The following is a 21,911-nucleotide window of genomic DNA, read 5'->3' on the forward strand; positions in this document are numbered from 1 at the left end:
GTATCCTTTGGATAAATACCTAGTAGTGTAATTGCTGGGTCATAGGGTAGCTCTATTTTTAATTTTTTGATGAACCTCCATACTGTTTTCCAGACTGGCTGCACCAGTTTGAATTCCCACCAGCAGTGCAAAAGAGATCCTCTTTCTCCACGTCCTCACCAACATCTATTGTTGCCTGGGTTGTTAATTTTAGCCATTCTGACAGGTGTGAGGTGGTATTTCATTGTGGTTTTGATTTGTATTCCCCTGATGATGAGTGATGTTGAGCATCTTTTCATGTGTCTGTTAGCCATCTGGATATTTTCTTTGGAAAACTGTCTATTTATGTCTTTTGCCCATTCTTCACTGGATTGTTTTTTGGGTGTTGAGTTTGATACGTTCTTCATAGATTTTGGATACTAGCCCTTTATCTGATATGTCATTTGCAAACACCTTCTCCCATTCCATTGTTTGCCTTTTAGTTTTGCTGATTGTTTCCTTCACTATGATGAGGTCCCAATAGTTTACCTTGATGAGGTCCCAATAGGTCATTTTTGCTTTTATTTCCTTTGCCTCCGGAGACATGTCAAGTTAGAAGTTGCTGTGGCCGAGGTCAAAGAGGTTGTTTCCTGTTTTCTCCTCTAGGATTTTGATGACTTCCTGTCTTACATTTAGGTCTTTCATCCATTTTGAGTTTATTTTTGTGTATGGTGTAAGAAAGTGGTTCAGGTTCATTCTTCTGCATGTCGCTGTCCAGTTTTCCCAGCACCGCTTGCTGAAGAGACTGTCTTTATTCCATTGGATATTCTTTCCTGCTTTGTCTAAGATTAGTTGGTCATACGTTTGTGGGTCCATTTCTGGGTTCTCTATTCTGTTCCATTGATCTATGTGTCTGTTTTTGTGCCAGTACTATATTCTCTTGATGATTACAGCTTTGTAATATAGTTTCATGTCTGGAATTGTGATGCCTCCAGCTTTCCTTTTCTTTTTCAGAATTGCTTTGGCTATTCAGGGTCTTTTCTTTTTTTTTTTTAACATTTATTTATTTTTTGAGAGAGAGAGAGACAGAGCATGAACGGGGGAGGGTCAGAGAGAGAGGGAGACACAGAATCTGAAACAGGCTCCAGGCTCTGAGCTGTCAGCACAGAGCCTGACGCGGGGCTCGAACTCACGGACCGCGAGATCATGACCTGAGCCGAAGTCGAACGCTTAACCGACTGAGCCACCCAGGCTCCCCTTCAGGGTCTTTTCTGGTTCCATACAAATTTTGGGATTGTTTGTTCTAGCTCTGTGAAGAATACTGGTGTTATTTTGACAGGGATTGCATTGAATATGTAGATTACTTTGGGTAGTATCGACATTTTAACAATATTTGTTCTTCCAATCCAGGAGCAGGCAATATTTCTCCTTTTTTTGTGTGTCCTCTTCAATTTCTTTCATAAGGTTTCTATAGTTTTCAGTGCATAGATTTTTCGCCTCTTTGGTTAGGTTTATTTCTAGGCATTTTATGGTGTTTGGTGCCATTGTTAATGGGATCGATTCCTTGATTTCTCTTTCTGCTGTTTCATTATTGATGTATAGAAATGCAACCAATTTCTGTGCATTGATTTTATATCCTGTGACTATGCTGAATTCATGGATCAGTTCTAGCAGTTTTTAGTAGAATCTTTTGGGTTTTCCACATAGAGTATCATGTTATCTGCGAAGAGTGGAAGTTTGACTTCCTTCTTGCTGATTTGGATGACTTTGTTTCTTTGTGTTATCTGATTGCTGAGGCTAGGACTTCAACACTATGTTGAATAACAGTGGTGAGAGTGAACATCCTTGTGTTGTTCCTGACCTTAGCAGGGAAGCTCTTAGTTTTTCCCCATTGAGGATGTTATTAGTAGTGGGTCTTTCATATATTCAAGATCATATTTCTTTTATGATCTTGCAGTATGATCCTTCTATCCCTACTTTCTTGAGGGTTTTTATCAAGAAAGGATGCTGTAGTTTGTCAGATGCTTTCTCTGCATCTATTGAGAAGATCATGTGGTTCTTATCCTTTCTTTTATTAATGTGATGTATCACATTGATTGATTTGTGGATATTGAACTAGCCCTGCATCCCAGGAATAAATCCCACTTGATTGTGGTGAATAATTCTTTTAATGTATTGTTGGATCCAGTTGGCTAGTATCTTGTTGAGGATTTCTGCATCCATGTTCATCAGGGAAATTGGTCTGTAGTTCTCCTTTTTAGTACAGTCTTTGGTTTTAGAATTAAGGTAATGCTGGCCTCACAGAATGAGTTTGGAAGTTTTCCTTCAATCTCTATTTTTTTGAACAGCCTCAAAAGAATAGGTGTTAACTCCTCTTTAAATGTTTGGTAGAAATCCCCTGGAAAGCCATCTGGCCCTGGACTCTCGTCTGATGGGAGTCCCTCATATTTTAATATAAAGAAATACTTTTCATCTTTTCAGCCTTAAGCTTTTAAACTTATTGCAGTGGAATATGAGGACAATCCCCTTAGTCTTTATTGTTATACTGTTTTCTTTCATACAAACATTTGTAGACTTAAGATAATCCAGTGGAGACAATTAAGTCCTATTTGAATTTAGCAGCTATAAGAAGAATTTGTAGTTGTGTCTTCAACTATTCAGAGCTTTCTAACAGGCTTCCAAATTTATCATACATTCCAAAAGTATAATTTCTTTTTTTTTTAAGTTTATTTCTTTATTTTGGGAGAGAAAGAGAGAGAGAGAGAGACAGCAAGGGAGGGGCAGAGAGAGGGAGAGAGAAAATCTCAAGCAGGCTCTGTGCTCACAGAGCCCGACAGTGGGTGGGGGTGGGGGTATCAATCCCATGAACTATGAGATCATAACCTGAACTCCTGAGCTGAAATCAAGAGTCGGGTGCTTAACCGACTGAGCCACCCCTACCAAATGTTGAATTTCTAAAACACAGAGACTAGATAATTGCCATATACAATATAAAGTCAGACAGGTAACATAAAGAGAAGGTCAAGTTTGCTTCCTTGTTATTTACTTGAAGACGTGACTTTATTTCTTTCAAATTTTTGCACATAATATATTTGAGGCTAGGGAATTTGTGCAAAATTTTGTGTTTCCCTCAAGTAAGCCTTAGATATTCTTCTTTTCACAATCAACAGTACAACCAGGAAGATGGTCAAAGATCACTTGGCACCTGCATTTACTCTATAATCAGCTCCCATAGAAATCCTCTTTAGACATCTTATCTCTAACCTTTCCACCCAGTCCTCTCTCAGCCCCAACTTTTCCCACTTAGAAACCTTTCCTTTCAAGCTCCTTTTTGCTTCCTCAGTAGCATCTCAGAAAACAGTTTCCTAGAAAACACAATTTGCCCCATTGTCCAAAAATTTTAATATTCACTACTTTCTGAGACTGAATTTCATTTCAACCCAGACATTTATAGTTTTCAGCTACCACTTCAAGAGATTCATTAGTGTGTTATAAATATAGAAAATAGTAGCTACTTGTTTTTTTTTCCATGTGTGGTAAGAGGTGGAACATATTTCCTCAATTGTAACTTATTCCTGGTTTGACCTGGTTTATCCATAGGCAGATAAGGAGAACAAATTGGAAATCACATTAATTATTGCACACCTCAATGCGGATTTCAAAAACTTGAGGGAGGGGCATCTGGGTGGCTCAGTCAGTTGAGCAGTTGAGCATCCGACTTTGGCTCAGGTCATGATCTTACAGTTCGTGAGTTCGAGCCCTACTTAAGGCTCTGTACTGACAGCTCGGAGCCTGGAGCCTGGTTTGGTCTGTGTCTCCCTCTCTCTTATGCCCCTCCCCTGCTCATACTCTGTCCCTCTCTCAAAAATAAACACACATTTAAAAAAATTAAATAAAAAAAGAAAATTTAGGGGAAAAAATGGATCATAACTGGAGAATTAAATCAAATGGAAAATTTCTCTCTTTATAAATTTCTTCTACTACAAGCACTAAGTATATGGTTTTAGGGCATTAGGTTAAGAAGACATTGCACAAAAGGTTAATATGTGTATCTGTGTTAAAATTCTTACTCAATCAAATTTCCTGCTGCATCTGGTTTCTAAGGAAAACAGTATCTCAGCTATAAACCACAATAAATACTATTTGATGAGGGCGCTTAGTCTGCAAAGCCTTAGATTTATATCTAAATCCATTCATGCCACATCACAGGAGGTAGCACACACAGCAGCAACAGCATTGCAAACAAGGCTTTCCCCTTTAATCCTAAAACTATTTTTGCTCTACAATGGCTTTCCCTGGTGGGCTGCCATTAAGAGTTACAAAGATCTTAGAGCCTTAATGACTTGGTGCACCATGAATCCTTTTCACTGAAATACAAATAGAGATGTGGAACTTAGATTGTGAGAAGTATAGCAGTAATCTGACTTAACTCCTTGGCATGCAACACACAATATGAGCAATGGACATCTGAGAAAGGTCAATTTCTGCAATAAAAAGGTAAGGCGTTCGAGGAGTAAGCTTTAGAATCATTTTCTGATATAAATGGGTTTGCCTCCTTCCTTCCCTTCAACCCATGGTTACAGAATTGGATTTAGAATATGTTACCTTTTTAAGTATAACATGGGCAAATGATCTCTTTATTAATGGAGCACGTATTAAGCAGACAACACAGTCTGCCTTAATATGGCATGTATTAGCTGCTGGCTTAAGAATACAAATAAAATACGGTCCCTATGAACAAAAGGATTATGGTGATTTGTGGGGTTTCTTTGTGCTCTTCTGTTTTCTAAATTAAATATACATTACTTCTTTGGTCAGAAAAAAATTACACATTGATTCTTGTACATCCTTTGGAAGATAAGCTATATGCATGGGAATGAGAGAAAGTAGAAAGGATTCACATTAAATGCTATGTTCAGCATTCAATGCTAACTATGTTTACAGAGCTAGGATTTGAGATGATTTTTATTTTTTTCAGTGTTATTTTTTATATTCCCCAAATCTTACATAATGAACATGTATTAATTTTAATTGAAAGGAAACTCAGCAAGTGTGATCAGAAACAAAAAATTTCCTTAATTACCTCTGGCATTTTAGTTTTGCTTTTTAGTATAATCTATTCCGTATTTAAAAGCTCTTATGTCACATGTTATTCCATTTTCCATCAACTGATTCCCATAAATATCTATAACCTTATTGCTTATTACTTATCCATGGCTCCCTGTTCCAGTTAAAGGTTTCTAACCTCTTACTTGGTGTTATTCAAAACCCAGTTTGTTTATGTCAATATTTTGCTTTAAAAATACTTTAGCTTAGACAGTATGATATTGTATATGTCAAGCTTGAGATATAGGGGTCAGTAAGTTGCCCTGATCAAAATTCTCACTTCAGGGAGGATCATCAGGGTATTAGAGTATGTTCTAGAGGTGGCCACCGCAATGATGTGTGGTATCTGAAGCTACACCTGAGGTTTTGGTTATTAGCAGAGTGAATATCAGAAATGAGTGTATATCTGATCAGAAATTAGAAGCTTGTTCACCAGCATGATGTTAGAAATGGTCTCTCATTGGTGGAATTTAAATTATGTAAGATATTGGGAATAGCTAAAATATTTAGGGACACTCTCACCCTTCATAAAAGGTTATTACTTTCTGCTGAGGCTGCTAGCCGGTACCGTAACAAATGATCTGGGGCTTGAGGTACCTGGGTGTCTCAGTCAGTTGAGCCTCCGATTTTTTATTTCAGCTCAGGTCATGATCTCATGGTTCATGGGATTCAGCCTCCTGCGGGGCTATGTGCTGACAGTGTTTACCCTGCTTGGGATTCTCTCTCTCCCTCTCTCTCTACCCCTCCCCAACTCACATTATCTCTCTCTCAAAATAAATAAATGAACTTTTTTTTAAAAAAAGAAAAGGACCTGGGGCTTGATCTCTAAATGGTCCCATGTCCAGTCATTGGGTCAAGTGATTGGAACTGCCTGATGCCAGCTATTAATGGGAATAGAATTCTGTCTCTGGAATACTGTCAAATCTACCTCAAATGAACTATCCTTGTAAGATGGTGGGTGGAACACCAAGGACAGACTGGATGGGATGTTGGAAGGTTACAAAACAGATTCTATGAAATGTTTTGTGCCTGCTTCAATGAATGTTTATTTACTAAATGTTTATATATGTGGAAAGATTTGGTCTGAGTTTTGTATTCATTAAAATCTACTCACAAGGTTGTGGGAAGTAGCTAAGAAGCACTAACCCCAAAAGGAAACTAAGAGTTTGTATATCCCAATTAGCTAAGGTTAGTGTGCAATGAAATCTTGTATATTAATTCCTAATGCTGGAAAATGAAGTCCAGAATGCCTGAACTTCTACAACAGATGCTTAATAAGTGAGTATTTATGGAACACATGTACTGTATTTTACATCAGGTTTCCAGCTCATAGTAGTGAAAATTCCCTTTCTTTGATGAGAAAAACACAATAGTGTGTGTTTTTGTTGTTTGATTTTTTTTTTTTAATTTTTTTTTTCAACGTTTATTTATTTTTGGGACAGAGAGAGACAGAGCATGAACGGGGGAGGGGCAGAGAGAGAGGGAGACACAGAATCAGAAACAGGCTCCAGGCTCCGAGCCATCAGCCCAGAGCCCGACGCGGGGCTCGAACTCACGGACCGCGAGATCGTGACCTGGCTGAAGTCGGACGCTTAACCGACTGCGCCACCCAGGCGCCCCTTGTTGTTTGATTTTTAAAAAGTTTTTTTTAAACATTTATTTATTTTTGAGATAGAGAGAGAGAGAGAAACAGAGTGCTAGAGGGGGAAGGGCAGAGAGAGAGGGAGACACAGAATCTGAAGCAGGATCCAGGCTCTGAGCTATCAGCACAGAGCCCCCTGCAGGGCTTGATCCCACAAACCGTGAGATCATGGCCTGAGCTGAAGTTGGACACTTAACCCACTGAGCCACCCAGGTGCCCCTCTCTTTTTTTAACATTTATTTATTTTGAGAGAGAGTGAGAGAATCCCAAGCAAGTTCTGCATTGTCAGAGCAGAGCCCAATGTGGGGCTCAAACCCCCCAACCGTGAGATCATGACGTGAGCTGAAACCATGAGTGAGATGCTCAACCCACTGAGCCACCCAGGTGCCCCAGTATTTACTTTTTCAAGTCTAGTCATGAGGTTGGTCTGTAATTCCTTGTGCTGTTGTTGATAGTCTTTGATATCAGAATTAGACTAGTTTGTTAAATAAACCTGATGCCTGCATCAGTTTCTTTCTTTCTTTCTTTTTTTTTTTTTTTTTGTTTATTTATTTTTGGGACAGAGAGAGACAGAGCATGAACGGGGGAGGGGCAGAGAGAGAGGGAGACACAGAATCGGAAACAGGCTCCAGGCTCTGAGCCATCAGCCCAGAGCCTGACGCGGGGCTCGAACCCACAGGCCGCGAGATCGTGACCTGGCTGAAGTCGGACACTTAACCGACTGTGCCACCCAGGCGCCCCTGCATCAGTTTCTATGTAATGGAATATAAGCTCTTGCTTGTACTCCTGAAATACAAGGCAATGATCTCTGCTTTAAAATGTAAAGAAATTCGGTGATGGGCATTGAAGAGGGCATCTTTTGGGATGATGCCCACTGGATGTTGTATGGAAACTAATTTGACAATTTCATATAATAAAAAAATAAAAAAATAAAATGTAAAGAAATTCGTATATATAACCATATGTTATACTTCCTATCTTTCTTAGAAGAAATTCTTTGTGAGCTTTTTCCATTTCTTTCATGGCTATTGAATTATTGGGTTTCTACTTATCAAATCAATTGTATACTAATTTGTATTTCCCTGGAGACTATTTATTTTAACAATTTCATTTGTAACAGCATAGAATTATGCATAGTCTTACCAATTAAAAATTTCTCCATGAAGTAAGTTTTATAATCCCTTACTAAAGCTTCATTTTAAATCTCTCTCTCCCTTTTTATGTATTTATTTACTTATTTGGTTCTTATGGTTTCCTTGTATTTATGTTGAAATTTATTTTTACTTTTAGGTGAATGCTTATTTTCTTTATTTTAATTTAATAATTAAAGCTCTTTTTTAAAATTTAATTTTAGAGAGAGTGAGTGCAAGCAGGGGAAAAGGGAGAAGGAGAGAATCTCAAGCAGGCTCCGTGCTCAGAGCAAAGCCCAATGCAGAGTTTGACATGGGAGCTTGACACAGGGCTCAATCTCACATCCTGAATCAAGAGTCAGATGCCCAACTGGCTGAGCCACCCAGGCACCCCAATTATTAAAGCTCTTAAAGCTATTAATGTACCTACAACTATAGCTTTGGCTCTATCCCATGAATTTCAGAATGAGTGTTGTCATTGTCATTTATACAGTTTTTATTTTTTTTGCCACAAAAGGGTTTGACTTCACTTCTTATTTACCTATATAATTTCATCACTTAGTAATTTTAGGTTTGCTTTTTAGCCTATTATATCAATTATTGTAAGTGATACAGTCAATGAGCTCTAAGAGAAAGTATATATGGAATTTGTAATGTAGGAACAAAGAGGATATTATTAAATCAACCTTAATTATACTATTCACATGTTCTACATTATTTCCTTTTTGTCTGTCTCACTTGTTAATGAATGAGACAAATGTTAAAGTCTCCCATTACTGTTATCTGTTGGACAATTTCACTAATATAATTAATATTTTTGCTTTATATATTTTGATGCTATTATTTTTAAATGTGTAATGGCTTTTGACTGCTACAACTTCATTGTAGAATGTACCTTTATTCAAGATGAAAATTAGATCTCATTTCCCCATTCAATGCATTTTTACTTCAAGTGTATTTTATCTAATATTAATACTGTGACTTTAGGGGGCACCTGGGTGGCTCAGTCGGTTGAGTGTCCAACTTTGGCCCAGGTCATGATCTCACAGTTCGTGGGTTCTAGTCCCACATCGGGCTCTGTGCTGATGGCTCAGAGCCTGCAGCCTGCTTCGGATTCTGTGTCTCCCTCTCTCTCTGCCCCTCCCCCACTCATGCTCTGTCTCTCTCTCTCCTTCAAAAATAAACGTTAAAATTTTTTTTTAAAAAATACTGTGACTTTAGGTTTTGTTCACACTTACACAATATAATTTTGCTCATTCTTTTAATTTTCCCATTTTATTTGTGGTATTAAGTTCGTGATCATTAACTAAATTGCTATTTAGGTTACAATGGGACAAGAATATAAGTAAAGTAAGTCAAGAAGTAATAAATTAGGGACCACCACAAATTGGAGAGTGATGCCCTATCTTGGTGGGTCTCTGGCTACTCAGGACTAACTAATTGCTGTTATAATATGAAGACATGTCCTATTGTTTAATTTTTAAAGAAGTGTTAAAAATACAGATTTTTATCAAAATTTTCTATTTTGAAATACTTTGTAGCTTCTTCCTTCTAGGAAAATAACATTATACTCTTTGGGCTGGGTAGAATGGCAAGAGTTGCATGAGGTATCTTTCAACAGCATATTATCGAATATCATTATTGAGCAAATTTGCAGTTTTGGACATAAATATAACTGATAATGGATAAATTTTGTTTTCTGTCACCTTGCTTTATTGGATTTCATGCTTTGTTATTTTATTTTTTTAGTTTGCTATATAAACCTTTTTTCATCCATTACATATTCAGTAGATGAACACAGTTTGTTTTAAAAATGTACATAATCTATGGTTCTAAATATGACTTCTAGGTAAATGAGGAATTTATTATACTTTCATTTTTTACCACCATTTATCTCAGCATATCCCAGTTTTTATTTATAAATAGAGTTAAACACCTGGTCTTGTTAAAATATTCTTAGGTTTCTTTCAGAATTTAGAATAATTTCTTTCTATTTTTATAATTATATATATATATATATATATTGCATTATGTAGACTGGGGCTGTTTTTACATTATATATTCTTCCTTCAAATTCTTTTAAAATAAATTACCTATTCATGTGTTCTTGATTTTTTTTCATCTCTCAGCTGGAATGTATCTTTGAATTTTTTTTCAAGAAAGAAGCTATAGTGTTATATCAATTATAATCTTCACAAATGAAAAGCAATGTAGTTGAGAACTAAAATTAATATATTACAAACATTTCCACCTCAAAACTCTTTAAATGTCAGGTGTTTTTTTGTTTTTGTTTTTGTTTCAAGTTTTTATTTAAATTCTAGTTAGTTAACATACAGTATAAAGTTAGTTTCAGGATAGATGTCAGTTTTTTTTTTTTAATTTTTTTTTAACATTTATTTATTTTTGAGACAGAGAGAGACACAGCATGAACAGGAAGGGGCAGAGAGAGAGGGAGACACAGAATCTGAAACAGGCTCCAGGCTCTGAGCTGTCAGCACAGAGCCTGACGCGGGGCTCGAACTCACGGACTGTGAGATCATGACCTGAGCTGAAGTCGGACGCTTAACCGACCGAGCCACCCCGGCGCCCCGATAGATGTCAGTTTTAAAATGCCTTCTTACATTTAATGTCCTAGAGAAGAAAGCTAGTTGGATTTTGTGTTTTGGTACCTGTTTTGTTTGTTTGTTTGTTTGTTTATTTATTTGCTGTTTTTCTTTGAGGTTTTTGAGTCAAAATAATAAGGCAAGTATTCACTAAGGTATGTCCAAGTGGTAATCTTGACATGGTTCTGCCTGGTATGCCCTAAATCCTTGATTTACAGATTTGGGTCTTCTTTTCAGTTCATAAATTTAGGGAAGAAAAAAATAAATTTGTGGAGTTGAAGGCCCTCATATTCATGATTGCTCCCAAAGCTTCAGAGAAATTTTTTTTTTTTGCTTTGATAGCATCACTTGGCCCATATTTCTCCACATCATCCTTAGAATATCAGAAAAACCATCCTGAAGTCCTTCCATTGTAACATCAAAATTGCAATGGTTTATTGATTCTGTGTTTATAACACCTCTGATTACTTTCCTATTTTCACATTCTTACTGTCTATCCTCAAAGTAGTTTTCCACATGAGGGCTGTAATAGCCTTCGAATTACTTGCCCTGCATGTACCTACCATCTCTCAATCTCTCTCTCTCTTCCTCTTTTCGCACATATGTATCACACACACACACACACACACACACACACACACACATTGTTGTCTGGTTTTTTTGCTTATTGACTTAAGGTCAAATTCCTTCCCTGGTGAACAAGGATGCTCCATTTTAATATCCAAATCTCATTTTCCAACTAAGTGGTATGGCTCATTTCTCCTTGACTGTATCTGTACACTCTGGTCTCAGTAAGCTTGCTAATGTTCTGTTGTCTCTGACACCTTCTCCTATCTTATTTTTCAAAATACTGCCTCACCTTCCAAGATCCATCCTTCTTCATAACATTTTTCCCAGTTATACCTCCCCAAAGCACTTCATCTGTCCTTAGCATTCCCATGGCCCCTCCTTACCTTTGTGCTAGATTTTTCAGCACACTTTTCTTATCCCCACTATTGGACTTGGTCATGCTACATAAAGGATGGGGAGTCTATCTTCCTCACCTTTGAATCATTCACACTGTCTTGCACATAAAAATGTTTGATGCTGAATGACTGCTAAGCACTGAATGACTCTTTTAGAAAATAAAACATGTCACTTCTGACTTGAGGACATCAAATTTAGCATGGAAGATCTCATTCTAAAAGTATTACCTGAACTGGTCCATTAAAAAGTGAAGAAATTCCTTTATTTCATCCATATGACTGAAGCTAGGAAGGTGTCCTCCAAGAGCTTGGCAGAACCTCTCAGCTTCTTCCCAGTTCCTTTTTCTTACAATTCTTTCTATATGAAACAGCTTAACAAAATACAATGTTAATTTGTTTTGTGGCATAATCATAAAGTATTCATAATTTCAAAATTAATTATGGCCAAACAGTAGGTTTTTTTTATTAAGTTTTTAATTCAAATATAATTAGCATACAGTGTTATAGTAATTTCAGGTGTACAATGTAGTGATTCAATAATTCAATACATTACTCAGTGTTCTTCAAGATAAGTACACTCTTCAATTCTCTTCACCTATTTCACTCATCTCCCCACCCACCTCCCCTCTGGTGACTGTCAGTTTGTTCTTGTATCGGTAAGAGTCCGTTTTTGGTTTGTCTCTTTTTTTACCTTTGCTCATTTATTATGTTTTGTAAATTCAAATGTGTAGGCTTATGAAATGGATTCTTATAGGCATAATAATAAAAGGAAAATGTTTTTATTTTTGCCTGTGATAAAAACAGGTAAAAAACATACACCGTGACACAGATAGGACCCGCTGAAAATGTCAACTAAAGGCCAGCCCAGGTGCCAGATGGATGACCTTCCTCAGCCAGTATGGGGAACAGCTCCAACAAGACACCATAGTCTCCTGCTTTGCTAGGACCTTGAGAAATAAATTGAACCAGCAGGTAAGGCTATAAAGGGTATATATGAATACTTTGGGAGTGGACTTCTGCAGAGAAATGTGCTAAAAATAATAATTATAAACATAATACACTGAGACCTGCCCAAGTACAGGCCTATTTTCTGATGAAGATGAATCAAAGGGCCGACTGCACTGGTCTAACATTGACAGAAGTCAGCAAAACAAAACTTGCCATTTCTATTTCTTTGTTTTGTGATAACTAATTTTATGGCAAAGTAACCACAGTCGTTTCAAAAAAAAAAAAAAAAGAGACGGAGATGATACAATGGTAGATTGAATTATTAGTCCTAATTCTTCAGTCTCAATTCCTGTGATATAACTGTACATTCTTGCCTTGACCTCCTGGTTGGGGAAGAATACTTCCCCATACCTTGATTTGGGGCCCGGCCATGTGACTTGCAGTGATCAATGGCATATTAGTGGAGGTAAGGTGAACAGAGGCCTGAAATGTGCTTACATGGTTAGGCTTGCCTCTTAGGCTCCAGCCATTTACTATAAGAAGAACAAGCCCCTGACAGCTGCTGCCCCTTCAAGTCTGAGACCCAGATCAAAGGGCAGCATATCCAGCTCAGAGTCTGGAGCCTAGCACAGCTGACCGACAGTTGAAAGCAGAGCTCGACCATTCAAGCCTAAACCAAAACAATCAATCCCTTTTGACCCAGAGATCTGTGAACATGAGACTAAATGTTTGTTGTCATAGTCACTGGGGATGGCATCAGCTGGCTGATACGGGCCCTAAAATAATTTTTTTTAATTGTAAGAACTGACAGAATTCTTCATTTGACAGCAAGGATTAGAGAGATAGGAGAATCATAAGCAAAGCGTCAGGGTGGCATGTAGCTTACTCAACTTCTCAGAACAAAAGAACACTAGGAAAAAGCCAGTTCTGACTGACAGCAGGGTCATTTAATATGTTATCTCACTTTTATGAGTTATAACATAAAAATGATAGATAAAGAAATCATGCAACATTCACTCCTCCAAATGCATCATTAGATTGTTAGGGTTTTGATAGTCATACTTGGACACTTTTCTCCCTCACCGAAAACATCAGTTTCCAAATGTCTCTGACAGAGAGAGGGCATGAGCATGTGAGAGGGGAGAGAGAGAGGAAGACAGAATCCCAAGCAGGCTCCGCGCTGTCAACACAGAGCCCCACATGGGGCTCGATCTCATGAACTGTGAGATCATGACCTGAGCTGAAATCAAGAGTCGGAAGCTTAACCAACTGGGCCACCCAGGCACCCACGCCTTGTTCTTTTGGGTAGGATGTGAGTTTATGTGGGGATGAGCTGTCTCATAACAAAGGTTCAATGGTGCTCCCAAACATCTTAGTAGGTTACATATGTGTCTGGGGAGGAGCATAATTTCTACAAGGATATGGACTAGGATAGTAGAAAGATAACCTCATTGAGGAATTGAATGAAAATGTTACTTTACCTTATAACAAGAAATACTGGAGGGGAAACTATGCCAGCCTTCAGGACAGGGGGCTTCAGGCTTGGGAGCTACCTCTTCAGGCTCAATGGGCCCACTTATTTTCTTGCAGATTGAAAGTGCTCTGAATTTTCTGCAGTCCTTTACCTCCCACTTTCCAAGAGACTGTCCAGTAGCCATAGCCACACACCCACCTGGAGAAGCTGGGGTTAACAGAAAGTTTAATTAAACATTACATTTGAAAATTAAAGTCCAAACATTTTCTAGTGTCCTTACCCTTTATTTGAGCCAAGGTTTGGAGAAAGAATATAAAAGAAAATGGGCGAAAGAAATGTATTGTTTATAATAATGATGATGATGATGACAATGGTGATAATAAAGAGAAGTGTATATTACTTCCTAAGTACTATTCTAAGAGGATTAAATGAATCAGTCCTCACAACAAACCTCAGGATTGGTTCTGTTGTCATACTAAGGTACAGTGAGGATTAGTGACTTGTTCAAGTAAATGGTTAGTAAGTGGTTGATCCAGAATTAAAGCCCAGGAGATCTGCATGTGGAGCTGTACCCTAAACCACTATGCTGCTCAGGGTAGCCTAAGTGGCTCATATTCATATTAGCTTAACAACTTTGAACAGGTTTAAGGCAACTTAGTAACCCTCAGAACAAAACTCTATCAGATTCAGATCCAAAGGAAGAGCTGGTATAATAAAGGTAGGAGGAGGTGTTTGGTAACATACAGTTGTTTACTATTTATTTTATGGCAGCCAGAATTTTATTTATTCACAACATTAAGCAACAGTTTGTATTATCAGATCCATTTTTCAAATAGAGAATAAGTGACTTGCCATATCCATTGTTAGTGAGTGGTAGAGTCAGCACTTGAAAAGTGCCATGCTCCCTTTTACATTACACCATACAGCCTAAAGTGGGCAGAAGATAAGAAGAGCATAGTTTGGAAAGTAATAGGCCCAATTTCTATTCCACGAAGCAGGCATTGTCTAATGTCCCATACATGGTCAGCAATTGGAACAAGGGACTGGGAGAAAAATGCTATGTTGCCCTGAATGAATGTGCTATTCCCCACCCTGTTCAGCCCACTACCCATGCCTTCTCCATGATGGACCAAGCTGGCTGAAGCTGGGAGTAATTATGGTAAAGAGAGCTTAATGGTAGTCTTTCTGGCCAAAAGACTGAGAGAATGTCATTGTAACTACTTTCTGAGCATCTCTCCAATCATTAAGGCTTATCTATGAAGATTATGACACTGACCCTAAGATATCTGAATGTCTATAAAAGAAATCCCAGGTGTTTTATATATTAGAACATTATAATTTAAGGTGATATTTAACCAGGATTGGCACCTGTATCCTCCATTTTCTAGAAGTGAAAAGATGACTTTGCTATCCATACCATTCACATTTGTGGTGGCGAGAATCTATTTCAAATTTTGTGTGTCATTATACACTCGTATGTTCAAATTACTGCATTATAAAGAGTGATCTTAGTGATCACACTGTACAAAAACAAAAAAAATACAAATAATCCAAAGAGAGAAAAGTTGGGTGCTTTATAATTCCAGTCTTATAGAAAGCCAAAATCCTCTAAAAAAGATTTTAGAGGCACCTGGGTGGCTCAGTTGGTTGAACGACAGACTTAAGCTCAGGTCATGATCTCACAGTTTGTGAGTTCGAGCCTAGCATCAGGCTTGCTGCTGTCAGTGCGGATCTTGCTTCAGATCCTCTGTCCCCCAATCTCTCTGCCTTTCCCCCCTGCGCTCTCTCTCAAAAATATAAAAACAGGGAGGGGGACAAAACAGAAGAGACTCATAAATTTGGAGCACAAACTGAGGGTTACTGAAGGGGTTGTGGGAGGGGGGGATGGGCTAAATGGGTAAGCGGCACTAAGGAATCTACTCCTGAAATACTGTTGAACTATATGCTAATTTGGATGTAAATTTAAGAAATAAAAAAATAAAATAAATAAAAAAATAAAATAAACATTAAAAAAGTATTTTAAAAACGTATTTTAGATTATAAATCAGGGGATCTGAATTTTAGCAAGTCAATAACCAGGTAACATTTGTCAAGTAAGTCACCTTTCTAAGTCTCTTGTCTTCTCAACTATAAAATGAGAAGGGACTTCCAAAGTCCTTTCTTGTTCAAAACATTTTGATTCTATGGCTAATTATGCTCAATGCTTTGAGCTGGTTAAAGAAGGATGAACTAACTTTCAGAATAAGTACAATATATTGCCTCCTTAATTCCCACACATTGGGAATAATAGAAACAAACACAATTTTGTTTTTATGAAACATAAATTCAATTTTGGAGAAAGAAATAAGCAGAGAGATGAAAATGTAAAACACTTCAAAATGAAGCTTCTAGATTCTGTTTGAGACTTACATGGAAAAGATAAAAAAAAAAAAACTCACACTGATGGTTCTAGCTTTGAGCCATTAGAGGTAGTTTCCAAGAACTGAGTTTTTTAGCTCCTTTTACTAGATTATTCACAAGAATTTAATAAGGAAGACATATTCACTCCTTCTATTTATAGTTCCACAGATAGACTGTCATCCTGAAGATTATCGTTTTCCTCACATTTCCAAGGTAAGTGAAGAACACATCTGGGAGGGATACTGCATTTCACTAGTCATCAGATTCCATTACTTTAAAGGCTAAGGCACTCACCTGGCTCAAGAAAATTCCAGTTGGAAAAGGTTACAGCTTGCTTTACTCCACCAACACCTGTCCAGCTATACTCTCCATGTGAATCTGTATCTCTCAGGCCAGTCCAGAAGTATTTTCCTGGAGAGTTAGTATACTTTTTAATCATATCATTCAGGTATTCTTGCTCAAATCTACAAAACAGGAGTCAAACCAGTAGGTGTTTTTTACGACTGCATTACTATATAAATTGAAGATGCGTCTTTTTCTTAGGAAGTTTATTTAGCAAAGGGACCCAGAGTTAAAATTTCACCAGTACATGTTTCCTGATGGTCACACCTGCTAGTTATAGTCAGATTGCACTTGGTTCCAAAAGGGACCTCATCCTTGTAAATCTTGTAACAGGTTTCTCCATGTCTTTTCCAGTCCTAAATCAAAGGAGAAATATCATCACACTGTCTTTCAGACTTGATGTCCCTGCTCTGACAAGCAAGGTTCTGCCGCACTAATAAAATCTCACACTTAGAGAAATTAAGGGCATGGCCAGTAAACTCGTTCACATGATGAAGGTAGGATACAACTTCACAGAGAATTCCCACAAGAGTGTGAGCCTGTGTCAGACAGACAGTGTGTCTTAATTCTCTTTACCTCTAGGGCATAGCTCATCATACTATAATGTTGTTGGTCGCATTATTTTTGAACAGGATAAATATAAATGGGGGGAAAGTAAAGATATCAGCATTAAAAATTGTAACCACATACATTTTTATAGAAATTCATGAGTAGGTAACTCCTTTTCCTATAATGTTTTTTCTTCTGTAAGAATGCCAAAATGTTATGATTCACTGACCTCTGATTTGTTCTAACATAAATGAACAGAGGTAGTCCTTTCTTCTATTTTTCCAAGTCTGAATTGTTTCAGTTTTACCTACCATCCTTAGCCAAGAAATTGTAATATTGCTTAGAAAAACTTACACAGGGATTTTACATACCTCATCTGGAGGGCATATCTTATCAGAAGTTGTATCATTCATTTGTTCTCCCTTTTTTTTACATACATATTTAAGTTTCTCTTCACATGATTGGACTTTCCACTGACCTAGCTTTTTAAAAATAGAAAAAAAAATTCCACAGAGAAATTATTTGCCATATGTTTAGAGTTGAACTCTAAATTTATTTATTTATTTAATTTATTCTCAAGTTAGCTAACATACAGTGTAGTCTTGGCTTCAGGAGTAAATTCTTGTGATTCATCAATAACATACAACACCCAGTGCTCATTCCAACAGGTGCCCTCCTCAATGCCCATCACCTATTTCTCCCACCCCTCAACTCCCCACCCCATCAACCATTAGTTGTTCTTTGTATTTAAGAGTCTCTTATGATTTGGCTCCTTCTCTGTTTTTATCTGATTTTTCCTTCCCTTCCCTAATGGATATAGAAGATGTGGTGTATGTATATATATACATACACCCACATGAATGGAATACTACTCGGTGATGAAAAAGAATGAAATCTTGCCATCTGCGACAGCATAGACGGAACTGAAGGGTATTATACTAAGCAAAATAAGTCAGCCAGAGAAAGACAGATATAATATGATTTCACTCATATGTGGAATTTGAGAAATCTAACTCATTTTAAATCAAGGTAGTTTCTTCTCACAAAACTGTGAGCAAGGGGTGGGGTGGGAGAGAGGGAGGGAAAGAGAAGATGACTATAAATGAATGACTAAATCTGAGAACATACTCCTAGGAAATGCTACTGAACAGGCCTGCAAGGTTATGGCTTGCAGTCTGTTATTTCAGAACCATCTCAAGTTCATAGTGGAGATGAATTCCATTTTCTTCTAAGATGAACAATAAAACCATCAAAGCACATTTAATACAGAAGCTGAGGAAAGAAGAACTCAGCCTACACACAGTTGCCAATGTTCTTGTCTTCTTCTGTATGTATGGCCAAAGTTTGCCCATGGGTTAAAGACTTTTGGACATATCAACCACCCATGCTGTCTCAGTTTCCTCATGTGTAAAATGGTAGTTAGAACAGCTACTCCCCAAGAATTACAGAATCAAAATTTTATTCCAACTCTACTTCAGCCTAGATTTCAAAGTTCTCTTTCAAATATGCTACTCTGATTGATTTTGCTTAATTATTAAGTTGCTGCTTTCTTCAAATTAAATTTCAATAAGTCAATTGTGATAAGGGTCAGTTTTAAGCACTGGAATGCTATCTAGATGTGCTATCAGTTTACTCTTGCTTATGGAACCTCACTTCTATCTTTGATACTCTAGCAAAGATATCTTAAATGTCCTTTTAAACAGAGCACCAAATGTGATACACTTCTAAATTAATCTTTGACAACTTTCTCAATACATCTTTACTCTTGAAACACTTCTAAATATACATATCATTTATTGTTTCTACTTAAGTCTCTCTAGAAGTTTGGGTGACACAAACCTCTTAAACAATTAGGAGTCCCCAGGAAAGCAATACAAAGTATAGAGATACACATGTCTTTTCTCTCAACACACAATCTATTTTGGACTCTTAACTAAAGCATGGTCAATAAATATTTAAGCATTCTACAGAAGATGTTCTCTGAAAAACATTAGACCTAATTTTTATTTTTTATTTTACTGATCCATTTATTTATTTATTGTAAAGATTTTTTTTTTAACTAATCTCTATACCCAATGTGGGGCTTGAACTTACAACACTGAGATCAAGAGCTGCATGCTTTACTGACTGAGCTAGCCAGGTACCCCTAGACCTAATTTTTAAATAAAAATATTTTTTCACTCTCAAAGTAGGATTAATGTAAAACTTAATCTGAACATGAATTCAGAAGATGGTATTTCTCAGCTTAAGTTGTGACTTTATGTTACTACACTTGATCTTAGCCAAAAGGCCGAGAAGCGATGTGACTTTATGTTAAATGTCATAATGATGGTCCAGAGAGAAAGAGCTTATTAGAACCAATATGACACAAGAAGAATTGAATTCTAAAAGGATTTTCTTCATCTGTTTCAGACCAGAGCAGATACTCTTAGACAGGAAGAGGATTGCTTATTTATTCTTTGTTTTACTTACCTCTTTTTTCCAGTAGCTACTGGAAAGACAATCTACAGGGCTCTTACGTTTTATTTTCTTTCCCAGCTTATACACAAATATCCTAACCCAAGTCATCTTAATATTATTATTTAGTATATAATAAGAATATAAATAAACCACAGAAGTTTTCCTACCTTTCCTAAATAGGAAACGCAGTTGGGAGTCTTATTGTAGGGAACATTTGGCTCATTCTTATTCCAATATGTTAAAGTAACTTCAGTATCATCTGACCACTGAAATAAAGTTGGTATATTTTTGTTCTTAAGACCTGTCCATATTTCTTCTTTGGCATCTAAAAGAAAAATGTTTTATTTATTTGGTTTTACTCAATTACATACTTCAGTATGTATACTGTTACTGATTTTTACATTCTGATAATAGGCTTTTAAGAGCCTCGATGGTATTTACAATTAATCTATTAAAATACTGATGTTAGGAAGGCCAGGAGTCAAGTGCTTTTTAGGGTACTTATGCAGACAGAGCACACGGTGGAACAGCCATGCTATAATCTGTAGGTTAGGAGCTCCTGATATCAGGTTTAGATAAACCTTGCTTTATGGGGTATACAGATTTCCACAACTTCGCTTTTACAAAAAACGTATGTACATGTTTTCACTAATTGAAAGAAATCTGAAGAGGATTTTCACTTCTATGAAATTTTATTTGCTTCTTCGTTTTATGCCATTTTGGTTTATGAAAGGTTTCATAAGAACAGTCTACTTTTGGATAGCAAGGGAACCTATAATGAAATTCTACAAATACAATCATAGATACTCCAGTTAGAATAGGAGTGATGTCCATCACTGCCCTGGAATGACTATGCTGCCTTCCCAGGTAAAACAATTAGCACCATGCTGATACAGAATAGGTATCTATTATTAGTTATTGTGATTAGTGAATCCTAAGAGGAGGATATAATATTGCCTGTCTAGTGTATTTTTTGTTCTTCAGTGTTTAGCTTTTAAATAATTACAAAAGTGAAATAATCATCACTTAAGCATCTGGAACAACTTAAATAGTATTTATCTTATGAGAAGAGGGAAATTACTCAATCACTGCCTGTACAGTCAAATTGGTAGCTACTTGCTAATGTTGCTAATTGTACATTAATTAAAATTAAATAAAAGTAAAAATTCAGTTCCTCAGTTACATTTCAAGGGCTCAAAAGCCACAAATGGCTGGTGGCTGGCTGCTGTATTGGTCAGCATAGATTATAAAAGAGTTCCATCATCATAGAAATTTCTGTTGGACAGTGCTGATCTGTAGGGATGATTGTAAGCTTTTCATTCCCACTAAGAGTCTGAAAATTAGGGGGCACCTGGGTGGCTCAGTATGTTAAGCATCCGACTTTGGCTCAGGTCATGATCTCATGGTCTGTGAGTTCAAGCCTCACGTCGGGCTCTGTGCTGACAGCTCAGAGCCTAGAGCCTGCTTCGGATTCTGTGTCTCCCTCTCTGTCTCTGCTCCTCCCCTGCTCACACTCTGTCTCTCTGTCTCTCTCTCTCTCTCTCAAAAATAATGAATAAACATTAAACAAAAAAAGAGTCTGAAAATTAGGGGTGCCTTAGAATGTTTTAAACCTTTCAAATAGGATATTTTAAAAACTTACCCCCATGATGAAGTTTTGTGACAACCACCTCCACATCTGCTAAAGAATGAATGCTGATGAGGTCACTGCTTAAGGCTTTACATTTCATATGTGCCTTATCCCAGGAATCACTTTCATTTACCAGAAGATAGCAAAACCCATTATTTGACATCCAGCCTGCATCACAGTGTGTATCTGAATATGTCCAAACATCTGGGGGAAAAGCATCCATATATATTCCAGTAAAGATACATCAATAACATTTTAAATTTTCTCACATCATCAGGATTCTGGAAAACTGGGGAACGTGATGTCAAATAGTACAAGAACACGGATTTATGTGGTGTCTCATTCTACATAGCATCATAAGAGTGACTATAGGGATACAGGTAATGATATGACTTTATTGTGATACAAATGTGCTACATGATTGGGCTCTGACTCATTGAGGAGGGACTGCCCTTAGTCCTAGTAGACAGAAGAGGGGTGTGGGATAAGCGATTTGCTGACAAATCTCTTCCTTGCTATGGGATTTGTTAGGTTCCCCTCCAGTCTCTGAATTTGAGAGGTTATTTAGTCCAATCTCCTTTCGTGTATGGTCAGATTAGCAAGGGGATGTGAATTAATGCTCACTGCTGAACAAAGACATACAGAGATTTAAGAAATAGAGTAAAACATTTATAAACTCCACATGAAAGAGAGGATAGTACTGG

At 37.2% G+C, this 21,911-nt stretch overlaps 1 protein-coding gene and 1 pseudogene across 2 annotated transcripts in view; both read right to left on the reverse strand.

Moving 5' to 3' along the window:
* LOC112861305 (CD302 antigen) overlaps positions 1-21,911 on the reverse strand; it is a 135,315-nt gene that overhangs the window by 86,434 nt on the left and 26,970 nt on the right. For both annotated transcript variants that reach the window (XM_025924643.2, XM_025924658.2), the window contains exons 7-13: positions 21,220-21,411; positions 19,745-19,902; positions 17,489-17,599; positions 16,836-16,924; positions 16,521-16,690; positions 13,834-14,033; positions 11,633-11,775 (exon numbers count right to left, since the gene is read on the reverse strand). In XM_025924643.2, coding sequence (XP_025780428.2) covers positions 11,633-11,775; positions 13,834-14,033; positions 16,521-16,690; positions 16,836-16,924; positions 17,489-17,599; positions 19,745-19,902; positions 21,220-21,411 — 1,063 coding nt within the window. The remainder of the gene's footprint in view (positions 1-11,632; positions 11,776-13,833; positions 14,034-16,520; positions 16,691-16,835; positions 16,925-17,488; positions 17,600-19,744; positions 19,903-21,219; positions 21,412-21,911) is intronic.
* Positions 19,253-19,419, reverse strand: LOC112848981 (U2 spliceosomal RNA; annotated as a pseudogene).

This window comes from Puma concolor, chromosome C1 (genome assembly GCF_028749965.1).
Source record: "Puma concolor isolate L17-30 chromosome C1, mPumCon1.1.hap2, whole genome shotgun sequence".
NCBI classification, from domain to species: domain Eukaryota; kingdom Metazoa; phylum Chordata; class Mammalia; order Carnivora; family Felidae; genus Puma; species Puma concolor.